The sequence below is a fragment of the Hipposideros armiger genome, unplaced genomic scaffold (assembly GCF_001890085.2).
Source record: "Hipposideros armiger isolate ML-2016 unplaced genomic scaffold, ASM189008v1 scaffold_111, whole genome shotgun sequence".
Classification (NCBI taxonomy): domain Eukaryota; kingdom Metazoa; phylum Chordata; class Mammalia; order Chiroptera; family Hipposideridae; genus Hipposideros; species Hipposideros armiger.
Window position 1 is genome coordinate 804382 of NW_017731461.1, and position 27873 is coordinate 832254.

The 27873-nt window shown below is 49.5% G+C and overlaps 2 protein-coding genes across 5 annotated transcripts in view; both read left to right on the top strand.

Moving 5' to 3' along the window:
* The window catches only part of FXYD6 (FXYD domain containing ion transport regulator 6), a 39999-nt gene extending 28855 nt beyond the window's left edge, over positions 1-11144 (top strand). The window contains exons 2-8 of one of the 2 annotated variants that reach the window (XM_019647500.1): positions 4836-4898; positions 5562-5600; positions 5693-5767; positions 6394-6430; positions 7193-7242; positions 7766-7816; positions 9838-11144. In XM_019647500.1, coding sequence (XP_019503045.1) covers positions 4841-4898; positions 5562-5600; positions 5693-5767; positions 6394-6430; positions 7193-7242; positions 7766-7794 — 288 coding nt within the window. In that variant the 5' untranslated portion in view covers positions 4836-4840 and the 3' untranslated portion in view covers positions 7795-7816; positions 9838-11144. Of the gene's footprint in view, positions 1-4773; positions 4899-5561; positions 5601-5692; positions 5768-6393; positions 6431-7192; positions 7243-7765; positions 7817-9837 lie in introns of both variants that reach the window. The other variant, XM_019647499.1, reaches the window with a different exon arrangement.
* Positions 11145-15635: 4491 nt separating this feature from the next.
* Positions 15636-27488, top strand: FXYD2 (FXYD domain containing ion transport regulator 2). 3 transcript variants are annotated; one of them, XM_019647496.1, is made up of 6 exons: positions 19485-19723; positions 24607-24645; positions 24839-24913; positions 26295-26331; positions 26506-26536; positions 27294-27488. In XM_019647496.1, exons 1-5 carry the CDS (start codon positions 19705-19707, stop codon positions 26528-26530), a joined length of 195 nt encoding a protein of 64 aa, XP_019503041.1. In that variant the 5' UTR covers positions 19485-19704; the 3' UTR covers positions 26531-26536; positions 27294-27488. The 3 variants fall into 3 exon arrangements, with proteins under 3 accessions (XP_019503042.1, XP_019503041.1, XP_019503043.1); XM_019647498.1 differs by lacking the exon at positions 19485-19723 and adding an exon at positions 22513-22638; XM_019647497.1 differs by lacking the exons at positions 26295-26331; positions 26506-26536; positions 27294-27488 and adding exons at positions 15636-16656; positions 25374-26273.
* The last annotated feature ends 385 nt before the right edge of the window (positions 27489-27873 follow it).

Here is a 27873-nt window from a genome sequence, read left to right on the forward strand (position 1 = left end):
CACTGTATAAGATGCACCCAGTTTTTAGATCCCAAATTTTTCGAAAAAGGGTGCGTCTTATACATGGGGAAATATGGTATGTCATATTGTACAGAAGTATAAAGATGTATAAAAACACAGAATATAATAATGTCTGGAATTTGCTTTTAAATATGAGAGAGAGAGAGAGAGAGAGAGAGAGAGAGAGAGAGAGAGAGAGAGAGAGAGAGAGAGGAGAGAGAGGCCGAGAGAGGCCATTATCACTGCTTCTATCCTACATTTCAGTGGAAGACCTAGCAGTGACTAAGAATAAGATAAATAGAAATAAGCAGTGTAAGAACTGGAAAAGAAGAAACAGTACCATATCATTTACAAATGTTATGTCTACAGGGAACACACAAAGGAATCTAAAGGTAAAATATTAGAAATAAGAGAATTTAACAAGATTATTGGATTTAAGATCAATATATACAAATCAGTTGTTTTCTGTATACCAGCAAAAAATTGAAAACATACACAAGACATAGCATTTAAAATAGCAATTAAAATTATAGGGGGCCTAGGAATAAATAATAGAAGATACACAAGACCTATATGAAAGTATTTATAAAACTTTATTAAAGGAAATTGAAAAAAGGACCTAAAAAAGTGAAAAGATCTATTTATAGATAGGAGACTCAAGGTCAGAAAAAAATGCCAATTTTTTTCAAATTGTTCTATAGATAGATTCATTGATTCATTGCAATTCTAATGAAAATCCCAACAGCTTTAGATGAATTTGACACGCTGATTCTAAAATTTATATAGAAGAGCAAAATTTATATATAAGAGCAAGAATAATGAAGGCATTCCTGAAGGAAGAGGTAGAAGACCAAGAGGAGAAAAACAAGAGGGAAGCTTTTCTACTACAGCCTTAGATGACTATAAAGCTGTAGTAACTGAAACACTGTGATTTTGATGCAGGTATAAATAAATTTTCCAGAGATCCAAAGAGAAGCCCAGAGACAGACCCACACCTAGATAGAAACCAGATATATGACATAGATGGCATCGTACATCATGAGGAAAGGGAGGGAGGGGTCCACAAATGGTGCTAGGATAACTAGTTATCAGTATGGAAAAAAGTAAAAATTAGGTCCCTACCTCACACCTTACACAAACATCAATTCTGGATGGAAGACAGATTTAAGTGTATAAGACAAAACTTTGTAATTTTTAGAAGAAAATTCTGACCGTGTGACAAAAGAATATCTTAAATAAAAACACAAACATCATTGCATTTAATTACAATAGAATTAAGAAATTCTTCTGTTCATTGGAAGACAATTTTAAAAAGTGAAGAGACAAGCCACTAATTGGGATGAGATATTTGCAATACTTCATGACAAAGATTTAGTATTCTGAATAAGAAATGAATAATAGTGTCAACCTATTTGAAAAATGAGCAAAAGACAGGAAAGAATTATCACTGGTGAAGAAACAGGAATAACTAATCAGAAAGAAGTCCAACTCCATTACTAAAATCAAGACCACATTTTATACCTCTAGATTGGCAGAAATTAAGCAGTCTGACAATGTCAAGTATTGATAAGTATGTAGAGTGATAAGAACATTTATATGTGGCTGGTGGGATGTTAAAATGAGGATGACCATTTTGGAAAACAACTCGAAATTCTTTTGTAAAGTTGGCAATTTTCATACTATATACCCAACGACTTCACTCTGAGACCTATCTTTTTTTTAAAGATTTTATTGCGGAATTGGGGGAGAGGAACAGTGTTGGGGAATTGGGGAAGGGGAACAGCCAAGTTGTTGTTCTTCAGTCTTAGTTGTGGAGGGCGCAGCTAGCTCAGCTCCAAGCCCAGTCGCTATCTGGCCACCCAACAGCAGCTCGTGGCTGCTCAGCTCAAGGTGCCATGTTCAATCTTATTTGTGGGTGAGCATAGCCCACCATCCCATGCTGGAGTCAAATCGGCAACCATGTTGTATGGAGCACGTGCTCTCACCAGCTGAGCCATCCTGCTGCCTGTTGGCAGCTCAGCGGCAGCTCAGCTTGGGCGCAGCCCACTGGCCCATGTGGGAATCGAACCAGTGACCCTGTTGCTCAGAGCTTGAGCTCTTAACTAACTGAGCCACTCAACCGGCCTTGAGGCCTATCTCTTGAACATAATTTTTCAAACTGCTGCGTGTGACCTGTTAATGGACCTAGCCTTTTGTATTTTATTATTTTATTTATTTATTTTTGGACCTAGCCTTTTAAAAAAAAAGACACAGTAGGATAGAAAATATCAGAAGGTATCATTCATTTTAAGATAAAGTATTGTTTTGTGATATTGTTGTTTCTGATGTACATAAATATAACTTTGTACTGGATATCAATGTAAAAAGTGTTTCTTATGTTTCTTATGAAAGTAGTGGTCAAAAGATTTGAGGGCCAGCTGAGTGGCTTGCTGGTTAAGAGCTTGCTCAAGAGTGAGAGCGCTGAGTAACAGGGTCACCGGTTCGATTCCTGGCCTGAGCTGAGCTGCCACTGAGCTGCCAACAGGTGTCAGGATGGCTCAGCTTAAAAAAGAAAAAAAAAAAAAAGATTTGAAAAAACATTGCCTTTGGAACTCTTACATGTGTGCCCTGGGCAACATGCACAAAAATGTTCACAGCTGTATCATTTACAATAGCACAAAATTGGAGAAAAAAAAAAGATACCCACTGATAGGAAAAGGGACCAATACATGATCATTTACTGGCATAGCAGAATATTGCACCACATTGAAAATGAATGAATTATGGTTACAGGTAATAAATAATATGGATGAATCTTAGAAACATAATATTGAGCAAAAAAAGCCAATCCCAGAAGACTGTATCATAATTGTAAAGCTCAAAAAAGCTCCATTAAACAATATCTTATTTAGATATGTTTTAGAAAAAAAGCGGGGTGGACATTCATACAATGGAATCTTATTCCGCCATAAAAAGAAATGAAGTACTACATGCTAAAACATGGATGAACCTTGAAAATACAATGCTAAGTGAAAGAAATCAGATGTGAAAAGCCACATATTTTATGTTTTTTGTTTTTTTATATATGAAATGTCCAAAATAGGCAAATCCATAGGGACAGAAAGTAAGTTAGTGGTTGTCAGAGGTTGTGGGAAAGGGAGAATGGAAGTGACTGATAATGGACACAGGGTTTCTTTTTGGGATGACGAAAATGTTCTGGAATTAATGATGTTTCCACAATTTTGTGACTATACTAAAAGCCACTGAATTGTACACTTTCAAATGGTGAATTTCGTGGTATGTGATTATTTCTTAATTTAAAACCTTTTTTTTTTAAGAGGAGCAAGGCAATGATTAAAAGTATATATATTCAGGATACTATTTACCTCTGGGAGCTAAGCAGGGTTGGATGGGTTGGAGGAAAAGATAGGTAAGTACAGCAGTATTTGTAAAGTTCTAGTTCTCAAGTTACTTGTGTATGGGCATTTATCTTATTACTATGCATTATTATATGTGTGTTATATATATTTTCACACATATAAAATATGTAAAAAAAAAAATACAATTACTAAAGGAGGTAGCATTAAAAGCAAAGTAGTGCCTTTAAAATAACACTTGGATCACCTCTAACTCCGAGGGCTGTGCCTTAGCTTAACTCTGGATGCAGCTGTTCTGACCTCTGGTGGCTGAGAGGGGAAGGGCAGCTGGGGGCTGCTGGCTCCGCGGGAGAAAGTGATAGGGTGAGATCGCTCAGAGCAGGCATGGTCCTGGCCACGAGACGGATGTCCAGAGGTCAGGCTGCTGCCAGTCTCACCCCACTGGGAAAAGAGCAAACAGCCTCGGGCTTCCCTGGTGTGGGTGTCTTCCCCTTTTCCTCTCTGGCTCTTGACCATACTCCTTTAAGCCCAGGAATGAGGTGTGTACAACTCCACTGAAATCTACCCTTGGGAGGGACCAAGTGTCCCTGTCTTCTGCCTTCATGCAAATGACCCATCCTTGGGCGACCGACCCTGGAGACCAGGGGTTTGATGAGTTCATGAGCAGAAGCCTCACGCATCTTCTGGGGGAAGGAGAGGCCGGGGCACTGACGACACTCAGAGAACTGGTCTCCATGCTCCCTTTGTTCAATCAAACTGCCTTTCTGGAAGATTATGAACTAAAGCCTATGGGAAAATTTGGCTTGGACACATTAGAGGTGAGAGCGTGAGAGGTAACTTAGGGAGAGCTGTCAGCGTTTCAGGGTTTACCGCACAGAGTCCAGGAAACAGCAGGTCTCCCACCCCACCCGGCAGGCTGGACCAGAGGGGCATTGGTTTACTTGACCCATTTAACCCAATAGAGGAAAGAACTTCCAACAGTGGGTCTTGGCTGTGGAGAACCAGGCCAGGAAGTCCTAGACATCTTAATGAACTAGAGATGGTCACAGAAGGGTGGTCTGAAGAGAAGGCCGCAGATGGGATCATCTCCATAGTCATTAGGTCTTGATGGTTTCGGCACCAGAGAGGCAGGTGGCGGAGGACTTACTGAGCTCAGTTAGGATCTAGGCTTTGTTACTCACTATCATGAGTGTCATTTAACCTCTTTAAGCTCGGATTCTTCACCTGCAAAAGGGGTTAGTCACAGTGCCTACTCATTGTATTGGGTCGATTGTAGTAATTGAATTAATGCAAGCAGAGCCTTTCATAGGAGTCTGATAAATGTCAGCTACTTCCGCTTTGTTGTTCGAACTCTCACCGTGTGGAGAGCGCTCAGCACAGAGCTGGGAATTCGACTGGGCTCTTTCTCCCTGGTCAGGCTGAAGATTGGAGTGGGGATCCTCCTATCCAGAGAATTGTTTTTCCTCCCTCTGTCCCCAGACACCATGGAGGTGGTGCTGATCTTTCTATGCAGCCTGTTGGCCCCTGCTGTCCTGGCCAGTGGTAAGTATGCCATAGGACCCGGCTCTGACAAGATGGCAGCCACGGCCCTTTCTGGTAGAAGGTCCAGGCCCACTGGGATTCTAGGGTTGGGGAGCTTTCAGGTTCTACACATCTGATCAAGCCCACCGCCCCCCTTCCTTTAGTCAGCAGAGGAAGTCCTGGAAGGCGGCAGCTACTCACAGACCCTCATTCAGCCTGCCCACCTCTCCCCATGGACTCCAGCAGGGTCTGCTTTTAAGTTTTAAATCCACCAGCCCCCTCTAGACTTTTGGCTGGAACTTTGGGAGCCAGACCTTGCACATCAGTCTCTAGACTGACCTTGTGCAAGTCACATGTCCTTCCTCGGTCTCAGTTTCCCCATCTGCAACAAGAGGAAAATAGACCTGCCTTTGGGGGATGACATATGAATAAAAAGGGGCCATAAATGTGTCTGTGCTGTGAATGCAGATTCTCACTGGGGCTCTGAGCTGGACCTGCTGTGAGCTCTCAGGCAGGCCCAGCAAGCCTGTCCACCCTTCCATGTGTCTTTAGGTACACTGCTCAGTCGGCCCTACTTCCCAGGAATCCCTTTGTGGGGAGGGAGGCCTGTGAGGCAAGGTGAGATATTTGGGAACCAGGATGTGTAGCTGTCCTCCTCTTGACCAGGCTTGTTTATTTTTGTAGCACCTGAGCAGGAGAAAGAAAAGGATCCTTTTCATTATGGTGAGTAGCGTGGCAGCACTGGGTGGGGAGGGACAGGTACCCTCTCCCTGGCCTTTCCCCTTTTCCCATCTCTCACCCTGTTCCTTTGGCAGACTACCAGACCCTGAGGATCGGAGGATTGGTGTTTGCTGTGGTCCTCTTCTCTGTCGGGATCCTCCTTATCCTGAGTAAGTTTCTTTGTTCCTTTGTTCACCCTAGAAGAGCAATGTCTATACTACTGAGCAGGTGGAGAACAGTGTGAGAAGAGCCTGGCCATTCTCTTTCCTGGAGGGGGCAGGAGTCTGTCTATTCTCCCTCTGCGCTTCCAGTACCTGACATACTGCTGAGCACATAATAGGTGCTCAGTAAAACAGTGAAGACTGAACAAAATAAATGCTCAATGAAAAGAAGAACAGATAAGAAGAAAGGGCAGGTAGCCCTCCTGGTGCTGTATCCAGCAGGGCGTGAGTGGAAGAGTCACAGAAGATAGGAGACAGGGACTGTCCTTAGCGTGCTCCAAGGGATGTGCCTCTGCATTTGTTTTCTTCACATAAGCCTGGTGTGCATGGAGCCCTCTTGCATGATCAGGCAGATTGTGGTGAAGCCATCTGAGCTGTTGTTGCACCGTGCCCTCAGAAGAGCCCTCCTCCAATTGCTACATACAGTTGTGCACTGCCTAGGTGTAGGGGGTGGTATTTACCTATCCTACAGCCTGCACAGTCTCTCACAGGGAAGCCCTGCTGTGGCCAAGTCGGGAGCATGACCTTGAGCTCAAGCTGGGAGGATGACCTTGCATGGTTTCTTTGCCTTTCAGGTCGCAGATGCAAGTGCAGTTTCAATCAGAAGCCCCGGTAAGGATGCCATGGCTGTGGACATCTGGGGTGACACTAAGAGGGAGTAAGAGGCAGCAGGGAGGAGCCTCCTGTTGTGTGACCCAAATGAGTATTATTTTAGATTCTTGTCTCAGAAACAGGCCATGTGCGTTGGGGGTAGGGCAGAAGTTTTGAGGATTTCCAGGCAGACTTTGAGGGTTAGCCCCACCTTCTTTCTTCTGATAAATATAGAGGAGGGGAGGTGGGAAAGAAGGTGCTGGATACTTGTCTGGAGATGCTTGAGACAGTGGGGCTTGGGAGAAGGGAGGCAGAGGGCCTCAGGGCCTCTCTTGTGGTCCATCTCTCTGTAGGACCTATGACACTGTCCCTGCATGTCACCTGTTCAAGAGGCTCTTTGAGCTGAATAGAAGCTTGGGCTCCCTTTCACTTACATTTCTACTCCAACATCAAGGGCATACCCCATTAGTCTACTACAATAACCAAGGGTAGCTCTGGACCTCAGAAGTCCAAAGTTTGTGGCAGGACACAACCCAAGTTCCCATGATGCCCTAGGCCACCCCTTCCCGGTAGTTAGTCCTGTTAGGGCTGACATTGAAAGGTACCTGTAAGCTCCCCTGACTCTGCCCCTTCAGTTCCGACTTCTCCCTTGCCCTGTGAGCCCCATGGAGCGTGCTGGAGGCATCAGATGACTCGAAGCACCCCTGCAAGGAGAATGGTGATGCTCTCTGGGTTTGCACTGGAGGCCTCTGATGGAAGGGCTTGTGTCTTGTCCTCTTGCAGGGCTCCAGGGGATGAGGAAGCCCAGGTGGAGAACCTCATCACTGCAAATGGTAACTGTCATGGTCTCCTGCCTAGGTGGAAGGGAGGAAATGGGGGTTCTTATATGACTCAAGGAGGGTTAGTCGCCAGGTGCTGTGGCCTCCCTAGAGCCAGCCAGACATGCTCCCATGGTGCCAGGATAGGGGTCTCCAGGGCCCCTGCCCTGTATTGTCCTCTCACCTCCACCAAACAGGCTACTACTCCTGATAGCTGCTATTTATGGGGCATCTGCTTAGTGTCAGGCATGATATAGGGTGCACCACAGACTTCATCTCACTTAATGTGCACACAGCTCCATGAGGCAGTCATCATTATCCAATTTTACAACCGAGGGGCTCAAAAGTTAAGAAATGTGCCCAGTTCCTGTGACCAGCAAGTAGCAGGGCAACGATTTGCACCCAGGTCTGTCTGACTCAAAATCCCACGAGTCACCTCTTTGCACCCCAGAGTCAGGCACAGGCATGGCTGCTGCAGGGGGTGGCCCTCTGGGTTGAGGGGTCCATTCGTTATAATCTGTCCTGATTTCCTTTCCAGCAACAGAGCCCCAGAAAGCAGAGAACTGAAGTGCAGCCCTCAGGTGGGAAGGTAGGATGCTATCTGCCTACGTCTTCCTCTCTCACCATCCCTGTTCTTTCACTGGGGAAGAATTGGGCTAGCTTTTGCATAGGCACAGCTTTTATTATGAGCAGTGTGTGCTCTGAGGAGTCTTGTGTGTCTGACAGCATTGATAAAACAGATGGACCGAAACATCTGAGGTGCATGCACTGCACATGCACATAGTGAACAGTCAGGAAATAGGGCTTTTACACAGCCTAGCAGTCAAGTTAATAGGGCGTCATCCTAGCTGCTGTGTGGGCATGACTTGGGAGAGAATTAGAGTTAGTGAAATACTTCTAATATCAAAGTAGCAAACAGATAGTGATGATTCAGAAAGTTCCTTAGGGCCACTTTTAAAAAATAACATTGCGTTATGACTTTCCAAACCTACACAAAAATAGGGAGATAATATATGACACCCCCCTCCCCCCCATCCTCCCACATATGTGTGTTATCAGTTCTGTTTTTAATGTCCATTTCCATAGTTCATTGTAGGGACAAGGAAAAAGTAATAACTGTTAAATGCTTTATATTTTTCAAAATGCTGCCACACACACACTCTCTGGAGCCTGCCCCAAGAAGTAAGTAGGACAGGTGGGGGTTAGCCCCATTTTATAGATGAAGAAACTGAGGTCAGAGAGAATAGCTATACAAATAATAAGTGACAGACTGGAACCTGAACTCAGGTGTTCGTAGTTTAGTGCCATTTTCACCACATCCCCCTGCTCCTGCCTGCCTTGCTTTATGACATACCCTGGAACGTACTTGGTGGGGGGATCAGTCTTCTATCAGCTCACTTTTGCCTTTTATTTTCATACAAATAAGGCATAATAGACAAGTATATACCTTTTTTTTTCAATTACAGTTAACATTTAATATTGTTTTATATTAGTTGCAGGTGTATAGCATAGTGTTTACACATTTATATAACTTACAAAGTGATTTCCCCTGGTAAGTCTAGTACCCATCTGACACTGTACATAGTTATTACAGTATTATTGACTATAGTCCCTATGCTGTACTTACATCCCTGTGACTATTTTGTAACTACCAATTTGTGCTTCTTAATTCCCTCACCTTTTTCATCCAGCCCCCAAGCCCCCTTCGATCTGGCAACCATCAGTTTGTTCTCTGTACCTATGACTCTGTTTCTGCTTTGTTTGTTCACTTATTTTGTTCTTTAGATTCCACATATAAGTGAAATCATATGGTATTTATCTTTCTCTGTCTGACTTATTTCACTTAGCATAATACCCTCTAGGTCCATCCAAGATAGGTATATACCTTTATCCTAAATTGTAAGCTAAAAGAGATTCCTAGATTGTAAAACGCCTGAGACACAGCTTTTACTGTGATCGTAGTGACACGGTGTGCTTGTGTAGCATTTGAATTCTTTCCTAAGGGCTCTTATATTCTCTTCACAGCCACATGGGTAGCAGGGGGTCAGAGCAGAGCTCATGACCTCTATCTACTAGATGGGGCTTGGGAGGATCAGTGATTCCTAAGCTTGCGGTGGCTGTGGAACTCAATCTTGGAGGCAGGTGTCCCAGCTGCCGCTTGGTGTTCTGTCCACTTTTTTGCAGCTGGCAGGTCAGAATCTGGGAGTGGTGTGGAAAGGCCCAAGGGAGGGAGCCTGGAGCTAGCAGTTGTCTTTTGTCTTTTTTTTTTTTTAAACTAGGACTTCCTCAGGAAGCCTGTTCTCTTAGGTCTTTGGATCATGAGCAGCTATTGAAGGTGTCCTGGGATGGGGAACCTGGATTTCACAATTTCCTTTCCATGTCTACCAGGCTTCAGTCCCCCTGAAGTCCACCCCCTCCTACACCTTCATCTTTCCCTGCATCTTAGGATTGTTCTCCTTGCTTTACCAGGAACATGGCACTTGAGAATGGGTCTCGCACCCTCAGAGTTTCAGTGAGCAGAGGGACTGCTAAAGGCAGGGAGATGAACAGATCAAGATTTCTGAAAGGGAGTCAACATTTTGTTTTAATTTAAATTCTTTCCCTCTTCAGCCTCCGGAACCTGAAGGCAGCTGCTTGAACCTTTAGATGAAAATGATGATGCTTAAGAAAACCGGCCACTTCAGCAACAGATCTTTCCCCAGGAGAAACCAAGAACTTGTGTGTCCCCCTGACCCCTCCCTATCCCCTCGAACACCAGTCCTCAACTTAGTGGCACAGCTAATACCCACCTTCCCACCTGCAGCCTGTGGGTTCGTCCACCTCCTGTGACGTGTATGTGTGTGTGTGTGTGCACGCGTGTGCGTGTGCGCGCACGCGCATGCGTGTGTGTAATGACTGGTCTTCGTAGCTACTTGTCTGTGAATGATGTTGTATTAGTGAACCTGGGCTTACTTTCCTGGGCTGGAGCTGAGCCATGTTCCCATCAGCTCCTCCCTGCACCTCCGTGGCCTCCCATCCCCACCCTGCTCCCAAGAGTCTGCTTTTTCCCTGAGAGACCAGTCCCTTCTCTTGATTTGGGGGTGGGCATATGGGTGGGGGCATGGGTGGAAGTCTCCAGTTGTCTTGGGACTTGGGAAGGTTTACGTCACCTTCATGATCATTCTTCAGTGGCCTCTCTTTCCTCTTTTTGCAAGAACCTTGCTTCCGTATTTCCACCCCTGACCCAGGTCTGTTCTGAAGGTCTCTTAGCAATTGGAAGCTCACGGCAAGGAGCTGGTGAGCCCAGGTATGCCTTCAGGCAGGAGACATCCCTTCCCTGTTTATTTTTCACCTGGGACTTCTACCACGGAGCCCCCATCTGCCTTGTGCCATCGCAGAGCAGGCAGGGTGTCTAGGGCTTGTACTCTTCCCCTGGGGAATGTGCCCCTTGCATATCTTCTCAGCAATAACCCTGTGGGCTCTGGATTCCTACCTCCCTCTCCTACCTTCCCTGCTTCCAAGACCGATCTACAGCCCAGCTCGCCTGGTCTCTGACTCCTGTCCCTGAGTTGGGTCTCTGGCAGTGATCCATTCTGTTGGGGTCAGCAAGAGAGAGCATGGGTCCTATGCTCGGGCCCACTGCCCGTTGGTCAGGCAGCAGCCACAGCGCCTGCGCACTTTGCTCCACTTGTCCCTGGTCAGAGTGATGAGTGCAGGGGCTATGCTGCGGGTTAGACACCAGGCAGGGCTCCCTGCAGTCCTGCTGCAGAGGGAACAGAAAGAGGCCAAAGGTCATCAAGAGAGTGGAAAGTCAAACCAGACCCCGCCCCTCCCCGTCCATCGTGTTCTCGTGCAAACTACTTGTGACAGGACTGCTGTCTGTGCTGTGATCTATCCTCTCAACAACAACAAAGAATGAAATACCATTTGTTTCCTAATGGCTCGGAGGTGCTTTCCTTTCTGTGAACGAACTCAAGTATTTGAGGGCCAAAGGGACTCTGTCCTTGGTCAGAGGGAGGAAGTGAGGGCTAAAGAGGCACCCAAATGGTGCCTGTTCATTCCAGCCGCTTTAACGCTTAGTATCCCCACTGGGACTTCTTTTCCCTCCCTTTCCTCCCCTCTCTTTCACCCAGATCTCTCCTTGGCACCCTTCCCTCCTCCCACTCGTTCCCTCCAGTCATCCTCCCACCCACTTCCTCTCCTGTCAGTGGGCCCAGGCTCCACCCCATAGCAGGACCGGATGCCTGTCCAGGAGAGAAGGGAGTCACAGTTGCTTGACTGAAGGCTTGCTGGCCTGAAATGCAAGTTTCTAACCTCTCCCTTTGGTCAATTCTGGGGCCACTATCTAAGGACTTGACATAGAAGTGTGTAGGTGGGTCACTTGGGTTATGATTCAAGCCCTTCCCCTTTTATGTTTCTCCCAACCCAAATAGCCCCTCCTCTGTGAAGCCTTCCTGGACTTCAGGTAGAGTGAGTCCCTTCTTTCTGTGCTCCGCTCACACTAGCTCCTGCCTTTATCTTTACATTTAATACTCCACACCTCAAATCCAAACTAGAGGTCAGGCAGATAATGTCCATTTGTGACTCAGGGGTTGTGACACAACAGATGGGGCATAGGGCCCTGGGGCCACCTAGGGTGTCCTCCCAAAAGACATTTCAATTCAGTTTTATAAAAAGTATTGTTGGCCAAATAAACACAGCTGAAGGGTGGTTCCCTTGGAGGTCATTGGTGTACGGCCCCCACCTCTGTGTTTTATATGTCTTCGTTGTGAGACTATTCATGGAGGGCAAGGCCTATGTCTTGTTCTAACAAGAATGCCTGGAACAACTTAGGGTCTCCAAAAAATCTTTATAGAGTCTGCCTAGGCTCTGCAGTCGTTGCGAGCTGCAGAATTTCAAGCCACGGCTCCTGAGGGACTGGAGGTTGTCCAGCAATGCCCTGGCCCTCCCATACACCCTTGCTGCCTGCCCTACTTCTGCACCTGCTTCTACCCTCAGTCCCTCAGGTCTCTGAAAAGATTGAGGCTTATAGCTGAGATCAAGCTCAACATGGTCAACCCAGTGATCACCGTGGTTACAAAAACCTGGTCACACTTCAACTTTGTAAATAAGCTAATAGCCGCCGTCCATGAACATTCACGGGCCACAGGATTTACAGGCCTTGCAGCGATTTCACAGCACAACCAGATGAAGAGTCTTAGAGGCTCCAGGAGCACAGAAGGCTGGGTACCTCCCCACCTTTATTATTAAAAATAGGGCATTCAACTCTTAAGTGTAGGGAAGCCCAATGGGGAGGTTCTGATTTTTCTCATCACAATTGTGTTAATAATTGAGAAGGATAGTTCTCTCTTGCACTTGTATAAAATAGTTATCCCTACTTTGCCAGACTCTAAGCACTCACTTCTTTCTCCTGGTAATCCAGCATTATCTCTAAGGTAGGTAGGCTATTCATATTTAATGGGGTCTCTGATAAATTCATGACTCATCTAGGGCCACACAACTGGGAGGCAGAGGGGCCCAAGCCCTTCAAAGTTCTTCAAAGTTCTGTATAACACACCCCGTGGCCTGGCTACCTTCTTCAGGGGAAGGCTGATGTCCAGACGAAGCGGGGGATCATCTGGGCTGGTGAGACCACATCTGGAGGTTGGCGGTCCCTTTCAGGCATAAACTAACTAGACTGCTCTGGGGAGGGTCTCATGGGAGGTGAGTTGGTCTGGAAAGAACACACAAAGAACAGTCAAGAGACTAATCATCAAAATAATAATAGCAGCTAACGTTTATCAACAAGCACTTGCTATGTGACAAACACGGGGCTGAGAATTTCACATGTATCAACTCATTCAGAACTTACAGCCTTATATGATGGTATCCCTGTTTTACAAATGAAACTGAGGCTTGGGACTTGCTTGAGTTTGCACTCCTGGTGGCAAAGCCAAGGTCCAGCCCAGGCCCGTCCAGCTCAGACCCAGTGTCTCTGTATACTGTAGAGGAACGGACGTAGGCCCATCAGGTGGACGTGAGGGCGGCAGAACTTGGCCTCGTGTGAGGGGGTTCTTAGTTCCCACAGTCATGATCACCCCAAACTGGAGTGAGTTCCCACCACTGGAAGTGTTCAAGCTGAGGGAAAATGACCAGCTGGTGGGATCCTCTAGGCAAGATGGACTCAGAAATTACCCATGGTGACCTAAGTGTCCAGGCCCAAATTGGGACACCTCCCCTCTCCCCCTCCAACTCCCCCAATGGATGAGCCTCTTGGAAACTCTCTGGTCCAGTACTGCAGGGCCAGGGAAGAAGAATCCACAATCCAGAATGCTGGGTTGCTGCTGAACGTGCATCCTCCTTCTGGACTGGCTCTCCATGCAAACAGGACCATGTCTGTCAACTTGGCCTCTAGACACGTGACTTATATTTGGGATTTGGTCGGATATAGCAAATGTAACTTGGTTGAGTAGGAGAGCTTCCCTGCCGTGCCATTTCCCAGAAGGGAATGCCAAGCCTCCTGGTCTCAGACAGTGACCTCAGGCGTCCTGCCCATTTCACCTGCCAAGGACACCCCCTCCCGCCCCGCCCCAATGAATTCCACTCCAAAGAGTTGGAAGTGTAATTGCATGGAGGTGTTCGTGTTACTTAATCCCACATAAAAATAGGTCAGCCTGCCTTCTGGGCCTCTGAGCTGTGGCCTCCCCACCACTCTGCTTTATTTTGCAGGTTGTAGGTTGGAATTTGCCAAATTGTTCTTGGAACAGAGGCACAGTGCAAGCAGCAGGGAGGGTGGAGTTGGTGAGGGGGATGCCAGACTGAAGCACACCCCAAGGTCACCTCTCCTTTGTGGGGAAGGGCAGGATCGAGGCTGGCAGGGGGGGCTGGGCAGACCTGGGGTGGGAGGGCTGTCCAGCTCTGTCTGGTTCACCCCACCTTGTCCCTGGTTGCTTTGTCTCACCCTGGAGAGAGAGAGGGAGAGAGAGAGAGAGAGAGAGACAGGTGTGTTTACCTGATCCAGCGGGGAGCTTTGGAAATACCTGTCTCCAGGCCACAAAGAGGAAGAATGGTCACCTCTCACCATTAGTGTGATTCATTGCTGTCACAGCTGAACTCCAGGGGGGCAGAATCAACCGGCTTAAGCCAACTGGCTGCTGATTTTATGGAGCCAACCCTGGCCCTGGGCCTGGTTGCACAATAGTGGGACAGCAGCCAAGGCAGTGATGGCAGAGCAGGTGATGTTGCGATTGGATGTCCTGAAGGTCTTGGGATGGTAGGGGCTGTTAGGGGATGGGCCCCCTGCACCATCCAGAAGAGTGGGTTCCTGCCTCTGAGCCAGGATTGGAAGCAGCCTGGTGGAGCAGAAGGCGGCTCAGGACAGTCCCTTGGGTGCCCCTCCTCTCTAGCTGTGTAAGCCTGAGCAGTCTCCAGCATCTTTCTCAGTTGCCTTCTCTGCAAAATGAAGTCCTTCCTAGCCATAGGGTAAACTGGGCCACTTTAGCCTCAGTTTCCTCAGCTGTACAATATCTTTCCTGTTACCTCACAGGGTCAAAGCGATACAAAGGACATACAACACTTTAAAAATCGTACATGTAGATACGTTGTTAATATTTATATTATCCATTTCCTTGTCTCCTTTCTTTAATAGCAGGGTTCCCCTTCTGTCTGTTGGGCCAGGGGTCAAGTTTTGACTGGCCCACGTACCACCGCAGCTTCCTCCTCTGTAAGATGGGTGTCACAAAACCTGCTTGGCTGAGTTGTTGGGAGGAACGAAGCACATGGAGGAGGCACGGGCTGTTTGGAGCGATTGAGAAGCATGAACTAGATTGAATGTCTAAGGGAGGAGAGCTGGGCACCACGCAGTGAAGACAAGCATGTCACGGACATCATGATCTGAGTCCTCACAGGCCAGGCTAGGCTTGCCGATCCGTGAAATAAACGACAAAGATAGTTACAAAGCTATTGTAGATGCCAGCCTTTGGGGTCACGTCAGTGGACTCCAGAAGGTCATGCAGGAAAGAAAGGCGCAGCAGAGGGTGGGCTTGCTCCTGGAGGTTTTTCTGGAGGCGGAAGGCAAGCTTGAAGCTGCTTTTCAGAGATAAGGAGGGCTGTGGTTACTAGAGAAGGACGGCAGCTGGTGAGAAACAGCCTCTGCTCTAGTTTAAGCCCAGATGTGAGTTCTGAGAAAAGCCAAGAATGCATTTCTCTCCAGGGTATTCACTGTGGGAGAGGTGGGTCAAACGGGTTTGCCCTTGTCACCAGCAGTTGAAACAGAAGAAAATGTCCCCATCCCCTGCCTGCTCAGGGAGCAGAAAGGCCTCAGTGACCTTGACTCTTAGAGTACATTGCCCTTTGGCAGCTCCCAGGACCTGTGTGCCCTATGGCTTGGCCATCTTGAAGCCAACACTTAAGGAATGGACCCTCCAGGGCCCACCTCCTCCCAGGCCCGCCTTATAAGACCCCAGTGATCCTGGCATTTGTGGCCATAGCAGGAGACAGGAGCGAGCACTCCCTGTGGCTCAAGACCTCTGGGCAGCACAGATGGGACCTGGGAGCCGCCACCTTCCCTGCCGAGTAGCCATGCCTGCCATGCAACTAATGACCAACCCAGGCTAGGAACCGGGGCTTTCTAGGGGTTCCTGGCTTCTTTCCAGCTGCAAGCCAACAGCAGGAGGATTAACCAGGGACTTGGAGTCCAAGGCTGTGGGCTCTGCACGTGAAGGTTGGCGGAGCTGGAAATCCCCATTTTAGGGAAGCTGGTGGTGAGGGCCTTTGCCTTGTGGCTGGTTTTTTAGTGCCAGGCAGACAGCGCTCAGTTGATGTTCTGGCAAGTAACCTCCCTACCCCATCAACCTGACAATGACCACCCAGACGGCTGCCCTGAGACTGAAGAGTCAGGGGACAAATGGACGCCTGCTTGGGGAAGACAGGGGAGACTGAGGCATGGCAACTGAGGACACTGTCCCATGGGGCATGACAGTGCTGAAAGAGAGATCCAGGAGTTGGGGAGTGTGGCTGGAAGGCTCTCTTTGGCTCCAGTTGAGCAAAGGGAGGGGGGGGGGTTGGATGGGGGGATTTTGCCTGCCCTGTAGCTTTTCTGGGATGGCAGAGTAGCGTTCCTATTCCATTTGGCCCTGTATCCTGGGAAAGCCTAGAAGAACAAGTGGGGCCAGACACCAGCAGGGAACAGCCGTGCTGCATGGGCGTCCAGGGAAGAAAGGAAGACTGGGTATCCGGTGAGTGGTAGGCTGGTAAGTGGTAGGCTGAGGGTCAGGGAGGGCAAGGCGCTCTGGGAGCTTGCTTTAGAGATCACCTCGGCAGAGGCCTGAGCCCAAGGAAGGATTGCAGTGAGTGTCCTTGCCCCCCGGAAGGCCAGCGTGGGGTGAGGATGACGAAATTGGCACTTATTAGGACCTTTGATGGCCATGACGTTTACCTACCTCATCTCAATTCCTACAACAACTCTGCAAGGTAGGTGCTATCATCCTGTTTTATGGATGGGAGGAGACCCAGAGGGCGACCTCCCCAGGATCATACGTCCATAGTGAAGAGTCAGGACGCAAAGGGATTTAAGTGTGGATGTGTCTGGCCCCTGCATGCAGAAACTCATGGGAGGAGAGGCTCTCCTGGGCTTCTCTCCGGAGGATCTTGGGCCACAGGTTTAAGGAACCAGGGGTTCCCTGGAGGAGAGTAGGGTGTCTCTGAGAGAGAGGTTTTTTTCCCCAGTGTCAGCCAGGACCTGATTACCTCAGTCAGCTAGGGAGTGGGGGACAGGGAAGAAGTCTGAAGAAGGACTTGGATGTGAGTGAGAGGAAAGGGATGAGACCTCTTGGGCTCTTAATGCCTAGACTTCTTTAGAAAGGACAAATGAGTACTTTTATGAAAATTGCCACAGGGCTCCTGGTGAAGCCCTGGGGTGGGGGTATGGAGTGTGAGGAGAGGGGAAAGAATGGGGAACTCCCTCAAAAAGACTCTGGGGGAGCTGTCAGCATTTACTGGCCACCTGCTGTCTCTCTGTGGGGAAAAACTAGGTCTTGTTCCTGTTTTGGGGCAGGTGACTTCATGGGAAGAGGCTGCATTAGGCCAGTTCTGAGTCTGCTTGCGCCACTGGTGAAATTATTTCACCTCTTGGACTTATTCATTTATTTAACAAAATTGGGGTCACCAAGTGCCTGGCCCCATTGTAGGCACTGGAAGTCTAGTAATAAACAAACAAACAAAAATCCTTGATCTCCTGGAGCTTAAATTTTAGTCGAAAGAGAGACAATAAACAAGATAAGAAAAACATACAAGTTATCAGATATCAGTGCTACCAAAAAAAACAAAACAAAACAAAAAAACTAAGAAGGGATTTGAAACATTGCATAGAGTGGGTGTGAAAATTGCAGACTGGGACGCCAAGAGGGTCTTCTGAGTCAGCCTATGAAGAAAAACCTGAGCAAGTTTACGCAGGACGCTCTCTGAAGGAAGAGTATTCAGAAAGAAGGAACAGCTAGTGCAAAAGTTCTGAAGCAGAGCGTGCCTGGAGGGTTAGAGGACCATCAAGGAAATCAGTATGGCTGAAGCGTATAGAATGGGCAGGGAAGTTGGAGACAAGGTCATAGAGGTCAACGGGTTCAGATTAAGAAGGGCTTTGTAGGACACAGAAAGGACTTTGGCTTATACTCTGAGCCCTTGGAGGGTTTGAGCAGGAAAGTAAACCTTTGGTAAAGTGAGGGGATTGGACAGGAGGACCTCAGAGGCCCTTTCCAGTTAGTCTAGGTCTCCATTTAGGATTGAGCCACCTTTGTTCACAGCATTAAGGTCTGGCAGGGAACACAGAGTGTGTGTGTGTGTGTGTGTGTGTGTGTGTGTGGTTGGGGGGCGGAGGGTTCTGGCTGCGATATCCACTTTTCTAGACCACTGATGTGCTTGGACCAAGTAACCTCTAAAGTCCCATCTTAGCCTGAGATTTACGAACCTCTCAAAGTGCCCAGCTTGGGGAATTTCCGCTCGGCAGCTTTGTGCCACCTTAGTGTGCAAGTTTCTACTTGGGAACATGTCACAAGGCTTGGCCGCGTGAGCAGCTCGGCCCCTGGCAGGTTTGCCCCTGTCTTGCAGGGTGGTGGGGAAAGCAGCAAGTAGCCTGGAGTCAGGGCTGCCTGATCTGGAACCCCAGGACAGATCTCAGCCCAATCAGATAAAGCCCCTCCAGGCCACCGTTCTCCATTTCCACAGTGATTTCCAGCCCGGAGGCTGCTCTCTGTGGGCACAATTAGTCATCCCTTCAGGGCAGGAAGTGTAGCTGAGGAGGGACATGGAGGTGAGGTGTCATTGTGATCAGAGGTTGGGGCCAGAACAAGCATCTATCAGACCCTGTTTTTCAGAATCTGTGCTGGGGTGGCCAAGCAGGGCGGCCCACAAGGGACCTGAGGGAAGTCCTGTGGTCCCAGGTGAGCCACACAGAAATGCTTGTGACGGCCTTGCTCTGAGCGGCCAGGGACCAGGGAGGGACAAGGCTGAGCCAATGTCGGAGCTGCCTGCGCCCCTGCTCTTGGCTCCTGACTAGCTGGGAGTCAGGCCCTCCACACCTGCCCCGAGACTAGAAGTACTGTCTTCTGACCATTTCTTTCTGGCACCAACCTGCAATCCTCAGAAGCCTCATTAGGAATTCTGCTGGGCTGCAGGTCTGACATCACAACTTGTGGCAAGTCACTGGGGGCTAAGCGAGGGTCCCCAGGCTGAGCAAGGGAAGGCTACCATGGGATCAGCCCCTCACCAGCTCACCCTCCCAGCCCTCAGCGACTCTACATCTCTGCCTTACTACGGGAATAACACAGGAGGCTGCAGCTTGTGCCTTAGGTCCCAGGGCCATGCCCCACAACCCCACCCCCACTCCACCTAGGGCAGCTTCCAAGGGGCTGCTGTTACTCTGTCCAGCCTCAAGGGACTCCTAGCTACAGAACAGGGCCTTGGGATAGAATATATCAGGACAAAGGCCCAACTGGGCTGGAGAAATGAGGTTCAGTAAAGGTTCAGGGGGACCCACAAATGCCCCTGAGTGTCTTCCTTAGCTGCCACCAGACCAGGGCTGGGCAGAGAGCAGGTGCTATGATTCTGCTGGCTCCGGTCTCAGCCGGTGTCCTCCTGGGTCCTGGTAACCTTTGTTCAGCCGGTGTCCTCCTGGGTCCTGGTAACCTTTGTAGGCACCCTGGGCTGCCTGGAGGGTGCTGGATATGGCACCTCTCCCCCGAGGGTACAGGGGCCAGTGTGGGGGCTGCCGTTTGCTCTGCGGTGGCTCACAGCTTCCCCTTCCTCAGGTGCCACCTCCCACAAGGATCCCTGCCTTCCTCCTGCCCAGGCAGGCCGGTACAAGGTGAAGGCTCACTTGCCAGCCCCTCCTCCCTGCCTTTGTTCTTTCCTGCCCCGTGGACTTGGCTGAGGTGTGAAGGGAGGGAGTGCCGTTCTTTCCATCCAGGCCCTCGGCAACTGGCACTTCACAACTCTCTTCCACCAAGGACACAGCCAGCAGCTCCTGCCATGGACAGATGGTACCTGGGTGAGTCCCCTGAGCCCCATCCCTCCCACCTTCTCAGACTCTGACACAGGTGTCCACCCCATCAAGTGTACCCACAAGCCCCCAGAAGTGCAGGAACAGCAGAAACGAGGAGAGGCAGGATTTCTAAACAAGGACATCTCAGTACGGAGTACTGGGCATGCTGTGATCTGTGCTCTGAGCATCTCTGAGCTGCAAGAGCTGGCAAGACAACGTGTCCAACTGCCTCCTTTTCTGCCTGTCTGTCTGTCTACCCATTTGTCTATCTGCAGGAATTCCGAAGCCAGAGTGCTGGGTTCAAATCTTGGTTTCTCTACTTCCTAGCTGCCTGACTTCTGGCAAGTTATTTAAATTCTCTGTGCCTCAGTTTCTTCACCTACAGCATGAGGATGATAATAATGCCTTCATTACTTCATAAAGTTGTGATGATTAAATGAGCTAATTTTTGTAAAATGCTTAGAACAGTGCATTGCACATAGAGTTAAAAAATGCAGCTATCAACTTGCTTTCCCTATTCCTCTTTTTGTCTGTCATCTATCTATCTATCTATCTATCTATCTATCTATCCATCCATCTATCTTTCCACCTATTTTTATATCCCTTATTATTCCAGAAAGACTCCATGGTGGCTTGCAGTGATAGACAAAACACACTGAGATGCCAAGAGGATATATGAGGTCAGACAATTAAGTTTGTGAACTCATCCTAGAAAAAGTGCTACATACCTCATTGCTGAATATCACTATGGTCACCTTCAAAGTACTCCCCTTGGGAAGCTATGCACCGACGCCAGTGCCTAGTCTGCCCTTCAAAGCAATTTGGAACTCTTTTGCTGGAATGGCCATCAGAGCTGTTGTCATATTACTCTTGATGTCCTGAATGTCATCACAATGTCTTCCTTTCAATATTTCCTTTATCTTTGGGTAAAGAAAGAAGTCATTGGGGGACAGATCAGGTGACTAGGGAGGGTGTTCCAATACAGTGATTTGTTTACTGGCTAAAAACTCCCTCACAGACAGTGCTGTGTGAGTTGGTGCATTCTTGTGATGCAAGGGCTGTGAATTGTTGGTGAAAAGTTCAGGTCGTCTAACTTTTTCACACAGCCTTTTCAGCACTTCCAAATAGTCAACTTGGTTAGCTGTTTGTCCAGTTGGTACAAATTTATAATGAATAATCCTTTGATATGAAAAAAAAAGGTTGGCAGCATCATTGCAACAAGTTCCCGAACTTAATTGTCAGGCCTCGTTTAATAAAGGGCACCAGTGCCTTGTGTAGAGAGAGGCAGTAGCTTCCAGAGCACAGCCTTAAGGGCCTGGATTTCTAGCCCTGGTTTTGTCACTAACTGGGTGTTTCACACAAGTCTTTCAACCTCCTTACCTTCAGTCTTCCTGGTGTTCACAGTGGGGATCATGGCACAGCCCTGGCCACTTCCAAGGGTCATTTTGGAGAGCAAAGTATCAGCCTCAGTTGCTTTATCTGTAGAACGGTGCAAACGTCGATTCAGTGGGACAGTATATACAGAGTGTGACATGTGGTCACCTCCTACCACTCGTTAGCTCTGTTGTAATAGATGAAGGTACTGAGACGCAGGCAGCTTAAGTCACTTGACAGAGTCCACTCACTTAGCAAGCGGAGGAGCCAGGAAGTGAATTCAAACCTTGACCCCTGCCGCTGCTCAAGGAGGATTAGTATTCCCTTTGGAATGGCTAACCCAGCCCTGGTGGACACTGACAACTGGCTACTATTGAGCCCCAGCTTCGTCTGGAGGTCAATTCAATTGACTGGAACTCAGCCAGGAATCTGAGCTCCCACAGAGTACCCAGCGCTGGGGTCCCTGGGGTGAAGGAGGCCAGAGTGGAGCGGGGAGGCAGCCTCAGAGGTGTGGGAAAGCACCTGGCTTTTACATCTGATGCCTGGCTGTCAGTCTTCATCTTGCCCCTGACTTGCTGTGTGACCTTATCCCAGAGCCCTGCCCACTCTGTGCCACGGATGCCTCATTTGTATAACGGGGAAAATAAGACAAGTGCAAGGAAACAACAGTCAGGAAAGTGCTTCGTAAACCGTACAAGCAGGACGTTCTCGCTGTGGTAAGGCTCGGCCCCTTCTTGAAGAAGCCTCCAGGGTAACATGGGAACTGGCATGCAACAACTAGAGGGTGACGCTAACTGGAGCAAGCCCTTCATGTTTGTAGAATAGGTGGAAAGTGCCAGAAGCTGCAAGGGAAAAAGAGATTGGTTAGGGATGACTGGAGCCTTTCTGACTGAAGTGTGAGCTGCTAGAGGCATCTCAATGGATGGAGAAGATAACAGAGGAAAGGGCATTCCAGGGTGGCAGAGGCCTGAAGGTGTGACTTCATAGTGGGCTCAGGGTGAGCTGTGAGGTGGGAGGGGCCGGACAGCTCCGGACCAGCCCAGGGAAGCCTGGAGGACCAGGTAAGAAATACCAGCTGAAAGAGTAGTCTCTGCAGTGGTTGGTGAGGTGGACAGCTGCTGGGGTTGGGGCTTCTGTGAAACCCTGACATACAGTATACACTGAATATATTTTGAAACTCCCACTTCCGGCTGTCACAGCCACAGCTGTGGCTTCTCCAGCTGGTGGAAGAACAGCACGGCTGGCGGACTGTCCCTGGCCCTCCTCTTTGGAAATTTCCTTTGGGAGGGTTTGGAGACCCAGCCAGCTCTCGCCTGCCCCTGTCTGCCAGGCACCTCCTCACGCCTCAGCGGGAGCCCCTTCGTCCACACCAGGGCTTTTCTGGTGACCAGGGTAAATATTACCTGACACTGTTAATGTTTAATGTCCCCACCTCATCCCTGGGCACCCCACAGCCAGCACTCTCCCTGAAGCAGAGGCAGCAGAAGGAAGGCGGTAGAGACAAGCCCAGTCTGCTAGGGAGATGGCAGGGTGGTCGACGGACGACGGTGAGTGTGTGTGAACGCGTGCGAAACAGGAGGTGGCCTCTGCTTGGACCACCTTTAGAGGGGTGAGCTGGACCCCGTTCTTCTGTCTCCTGTTGCCCCTGCCTTCCAGAGTGCTCAGCACCCTTCCCTCATTCTGGGCTAGCTGCCTAAGAAAATTTGCTTTTAAAGGAGGATCCTGCCTTAATTCCAAAGGAATATACACCTTGAATAGCAGAGCCTTAGGCACCAAGTAGGAGCCAGTTTGCGATTGAGGGGTGAGCTTCCATCTTGACTTTCTGGCATGAGCCTGTCCTGATTCAATGTATCTTTCTGGATTATCTAAGCTCAGAGTAGTAGGGGGACAGGGTCAGGCTGGGAAAGGAGCAGGCCACTCTGGTCAGCCTTCTCAGGCTGGCTTTGGGGTGAGGGGTCCCCAAACAAAGAGCACACTCCCAGAAGGATTTCTGTGATGGGGGTGATTCAGGCCTACAGGCCAAAACGGGACTCTATTGACTGCAGTGGGCTTTGAGCCAGATCTAGAAAAGATGAGGGCTTTGGGTGGGGACAGGCTCATCAAATGGCTCATGAAGAGGTGGTCAAGGGGGGGACGGTTTCCTGGTGAGGGAGCTGTGGGTCTAGTCATGGCTCTGATACTAACTCCCCATATGACCTTGACCAAGACTTGAACTGATCTGGTGAGACAACCTTGAAGGTCTTCTGTGTGGGGATGGGCACCTGGGCCCCCATAGCCTCCCCTTGGCCTCTGGCCCTTCGGGCCCAGGCTATGAGCCCTCCTAGCCTGCTCGCTCCTGGCCCAGGGAGCTTGCCGCGGGGACAACTGGGCTCACCAGGCCCTATGGCCTCCCATTGCCCGGAGCACAGTTCAGCACAGCCTGGGAGGTGCCAACTTGCACATTCCTTTGACCTTGGGCGCTGCTTCCCTAGTGCCAAGAAGGGTCTCAAACAGGGCAGGAAAGAGGGGACACCATCAGCCATGGCAGAAAAGCTCTGGCCAGGCTGTCTTCCAGCTGCCTAAGGGCAAGTATGCTCAGTTTTTAGGGCTGGAAGGCAGAGCTGTGACATCTGTTGGCTGCTCCATCTCAGGTGAGAAAAGCCACAGGAGGCTGGGGACTGGATCAGGTGACTTGACCTTGGAACGGCTCCTTTCTTGTGACCAGCTGAGAGGCAGCATAGCAAAGGGGTTAAGTGTCTAGATTCTTAGCAACCCGTTGCCTGGGTTCAAATCCCAGCTCTACCCTTTGTTAGTTGTATAACTGTGGGTGAGTTACTTAACCTCTCTGCGCCTCCATTTTCTCATGGATTATACTGGAATAATATTAATGCCTCCTAAGGTTGTTATGAGAGTTAAATAAGTTAATGCTTAGTTAGCCTTAGCTTGGCACATTGTAAGCACAATACATTAACATTTCTTAAATAAATCTGCCACCCTCAGATAATAGCAACATAAGAGAGAAGAATCTAGAAAACTGGTTTAAGACCCAGTTCTGCCTCCAACTTTCCTTGGGACTTTGGATAAGTCTCCAAACTGAGCCTCAGTTTTCTCCTTCTGTTCATCATTCATCTCACGAATATTTGCTAATATTAGTCGTATGGGGAGAGGCTGCTGGCGAGTTTAATGGGAGATTTCTTTTTGGCCTTTTCTTAATTTTATATAAAGCAAGAAGGAGAAAGAACCAACCCCTCCCAGAGTTGCCAGAGGCCCACAGGCAGCATGGCTCCCTGCTTTGGATGCTTCGTATTTGGTCCCACGTTGACTGTGTTTGAAACGGTCTAGGGCAGATACCCGCAATGGCAGTGGGTTTTGCAGACCCACCAACCTCCTCTTCCAGGGGTCTCTCATCACCAGCCTCCTTCTGCCCACTTGGACCCTGGAGGGTGCTGGGATAAGAAGGACCCTCCTGTTTCTGTGGCTAGAGCACCCTGCTGTCTGTGCCTTGCCCTTCACCCAGTCTCTGGCTCTCTCCTCAGGTGGTAGCCCCAAGGGGGATGTGGACCCATTCTACTATGGTAAGCCTGCTGGGCCCCTCCTCCCACCCTTCCTAAGCCTGTCTTCCTGTGCCCCCAATTGGTTTCTGGCCTCTCCCAGCTCTGGATCATGCGACCCCCTCTTCCCCAGTTATCGTGGGGCTGCTGCGAGTGTGGGCTGTGAGGAAGGGTGGCTGAATGACCCACCCCACCTCCTTGTCCTCTCCTTCCTCAGACTATGAGACTGTCCGCAATGGGGGCCTGATCTTTGCTGGGTTGGCCTTCGTCGTGGGGCTCATCATCATTCTCAGTAAGTGTGTGGGGGGGTCTGATGTTGGAAGAGGGGTGCTGGATGGGTGCACATCTCTTCTCAAGGCAGCTGGGCACTCCGGCTTCCTAGGTGGGGGTGGGGGAGAGCCCTCTCACCCCTTCTCAGGAACCTGTAAGTGAGGCGTGAGTCGTTCTGTTCCCCTCCCCTCCCCCATGCTGGATATGGGAGCTGAGGGATGCCCTGCTGGTGAGAGGCAGCTTGGGGCATTTTCTTACTTGGTCCTTGGACCACACGAAGGAAGTTGCCTCTTTCTCATGCGTGCCTTCCAGTGGACCCGGGAAGACCTGCCAAGAGGTGGGGGCTGGCTCCCTCTGATCCCGAGAAGCTCCAGTGTAAATGTGGGGGGTCAGATAAGGGGAGAGAACTAACCTCTACTGGACACCCCACTCCCCCAGATCTGGGTACTTTCTTGGCTTGATCTAAATCTCAGCCCATTTAGCCCTCTCAGCAACACTGAGGGATAGCCATGACTGCCACCATTTTCCAGATGAAAAATCAGACCCACTCTGAGAGGTAAAGGAACTTGCTCAAGTTTCCACAGCCAATCAGAAGCACAGTCCATTCAGCAGAACCCAGGAGTGTTCACCCTGCATCCCATTCCCCACCTGCTGCTGGAAAGCAAGCGTAGCTGGGAACCAGAGGTTTTCGGCCCTGCTGTTAGTTTAGTGTGGGTCCCAACTCCCTGGGCCTCAGTTTGCTCATCTGTTAAAGAGGGATAACCTCACTTACCTCATAGGTGAGGGCTAGCATCCAAAGACATGGAAACCAAGAAAGCACTTAGAAGGATCCAGTGTAGGCATGGTGTGTTCTGAGGGGACAGAAGGGTCCTTGTATATCCCCCAGCCTCAGCAGGCATATAGCAGGAGCTTAATAAATGCTTACATGTTTAAATCTGCAGCATGTTTGGTCCCCCCAGTTCTCCCAGAAGCTCCTTCAGGGAGGCGCTGTGTAGCAGTTGAGCACACAGGTGTGGAGGCAGACGGGAGTGAACAGGGATCTTGGCTCTGGACTTACTGCCGTCCTTCAAGAGCTTATTGAGCAGCTACTACATGCCCAGCACTGTGCAGGAGGCCCAGGCTTGGCCGCCACTCTCAGTGGTGAGGATCACAGTCCTCTGAGGTTCTACCTTGCAGTCAATGTCTATTGACCAACTGACTGATTGACTTGGGCTTCTGAATGCTTAGGGCCCAGCCCTATACACAGAGAGACACAGTCAACTGTGGCCTCCAAGCCACACCCTAGGGCCTCTGTGCTGGCAGAAGGTAGGGAGGACGGACTACAGAGCTGAGTCCTTCAGGGCAGAGTAGGTCTCCTTGGAAGTGAGAGGTCGATAAAAACTAACCTCTTTTCTCTCTTCAAGGCAAAAGACTTCGCTGTGGGGGCAAGAAGAAGCATCGGTGAGTGCCTGTCTAGGGTAGCTAACCAAGGTGGGTGGGGGCAGGGGAAAGGAGGGGCAGGCTGAGGATTTTGGTCTCTGAGGCCTGTGAGGAGAGGTCTGTAACCTCAGGGACCCTAGACTTACCACCTTCCCTATTGACCTCTTACCTGTCTTTTTTCCTTACTCATCCCAGGTCAGTTGGTGAAGATGAGCTATAATGACAGGTACGTTTGGGAGGGGGTGGTAAGGGGTACAGTCAGAAATGGCTGTAGAGAAATAAGGAAGAACTTGGGACTGGGCCTGGAAGAATCTTAGGGTCTTTATTCATCAGCCAGGAATTCTGTCACCCATCCTGTGTTTTTATTTTATTTTATTATTTTATTTTTTAAAGATTTTATTGGGGAGTTGGGGGGAGGGGAAGAGCATTGGGGGATCGGGGAAGGGGAACAGACAAGTTGCTGTCCTTTTGTTCTTACTAGTTGTCGAGGGCGTCACTTCACTGGCCCATGGTGGTATTATCCTTCCCAGGTGAGGCAGTTGCTCGCTGGCCATTGGATGGCCACTCACAGTGGCTCACTGCAGCTCATGCTGGCTGCCAGCCACTTACGGTAGTTTATGGCAGCCCACTGCAGCAGGGGTTGCAGCCTACACCGTTGCCTGCAACTCACAGCAGCCCAGCTCCAGGTTGAGCTGTTGTTCACCATCTTAGCTGTAGAGGGCACAGCACCACTGGCCCTCATGTGGGATCTGAACCGGGGCCCTGCTGCTCAGAGCTGGCATCCCAAGCCAACTCTTAACCAACGCGCCACTCGGCCGGCCCCATCCTGTGGTTTTAAATGATGGCCAAGTGCCTGGTATAGTATGTGTGGCCAAAGGGAGGCTATAGAGATGTCCCAGAGAAAGGTAAGATGAATAAGGAATGAAATGAAAATCCCCGCCTCTGCCCCCATCACAACCCAAATCCTGCCTTTGTCTTTTCAGAGTCAGCTGTGCCACTTCTGCCCTGGGGCCAGTTGAGAAGCCTTCCCTGAGCTGCACACCATTGTCCCCAGCACTGCCAGGCCCTCGGGCTGAAGGAAGTGCCAGGCTTCATGTGACCCTTGGGTGGCCATCACCTCCTCCCACCCCATACCACCTCTTTCTAATAATAAAGCTGGCCTCAGAGATGGCTCCTTCCATGGTCTGCCTCCTTCCCTCCCTCCCTCCTATAACTACCATTACCCACTCCTCCAAGTTGGAGTACAATACAGCCTGGTCTCTTGCTTTTCCATTAATTGTCCAGGTGCCCATGACTATTAGCTCAAGTTCAGTATCGTCATCTGTAGGCCTCACTTCTTCCCCAGCCCTCCACCCCTGAATTCCCAAGAGCTTCTAAACAGAGGACTCAGCCTGTCTTCTAAACACCAGGCAGAGAGAAAGCTGGGAGTCCGAAGGTCACAGGTTCAAAGCCCTCGGGTCTGTTGGGTACTGCTTGGGCGTCTGTCTAGCCCTTGGGTGCAGCCTGTTGGAGCTACCGTCTTGGGAGTTGGTGTGGATAGACCTGGGCTGCCAAAGGTGTAGC

Coding starts and splice junctions, on each gene's coding strand:
- FXYD2 (XM_019647497.1), top strand. CDS start 16,574: ATGACGAAATTGGCACTTATTAGGACCTTTGATGGCCATGACGTTTAC. Junction 24,646..24,838: donor TGTGGACCCATTCTACTATG/GTAAGCCTGCTG, acceptor CTCCTTCCTCAG/ACTATGAGACTGTCCGCAAT. Junction 24,914..25,373: donor GGGGCTCATCATCATTCTCA/GTAAGTGTGTGG, acceptor CAGCCCATTTAG/CCCTCTCAGCAACACTGAGG.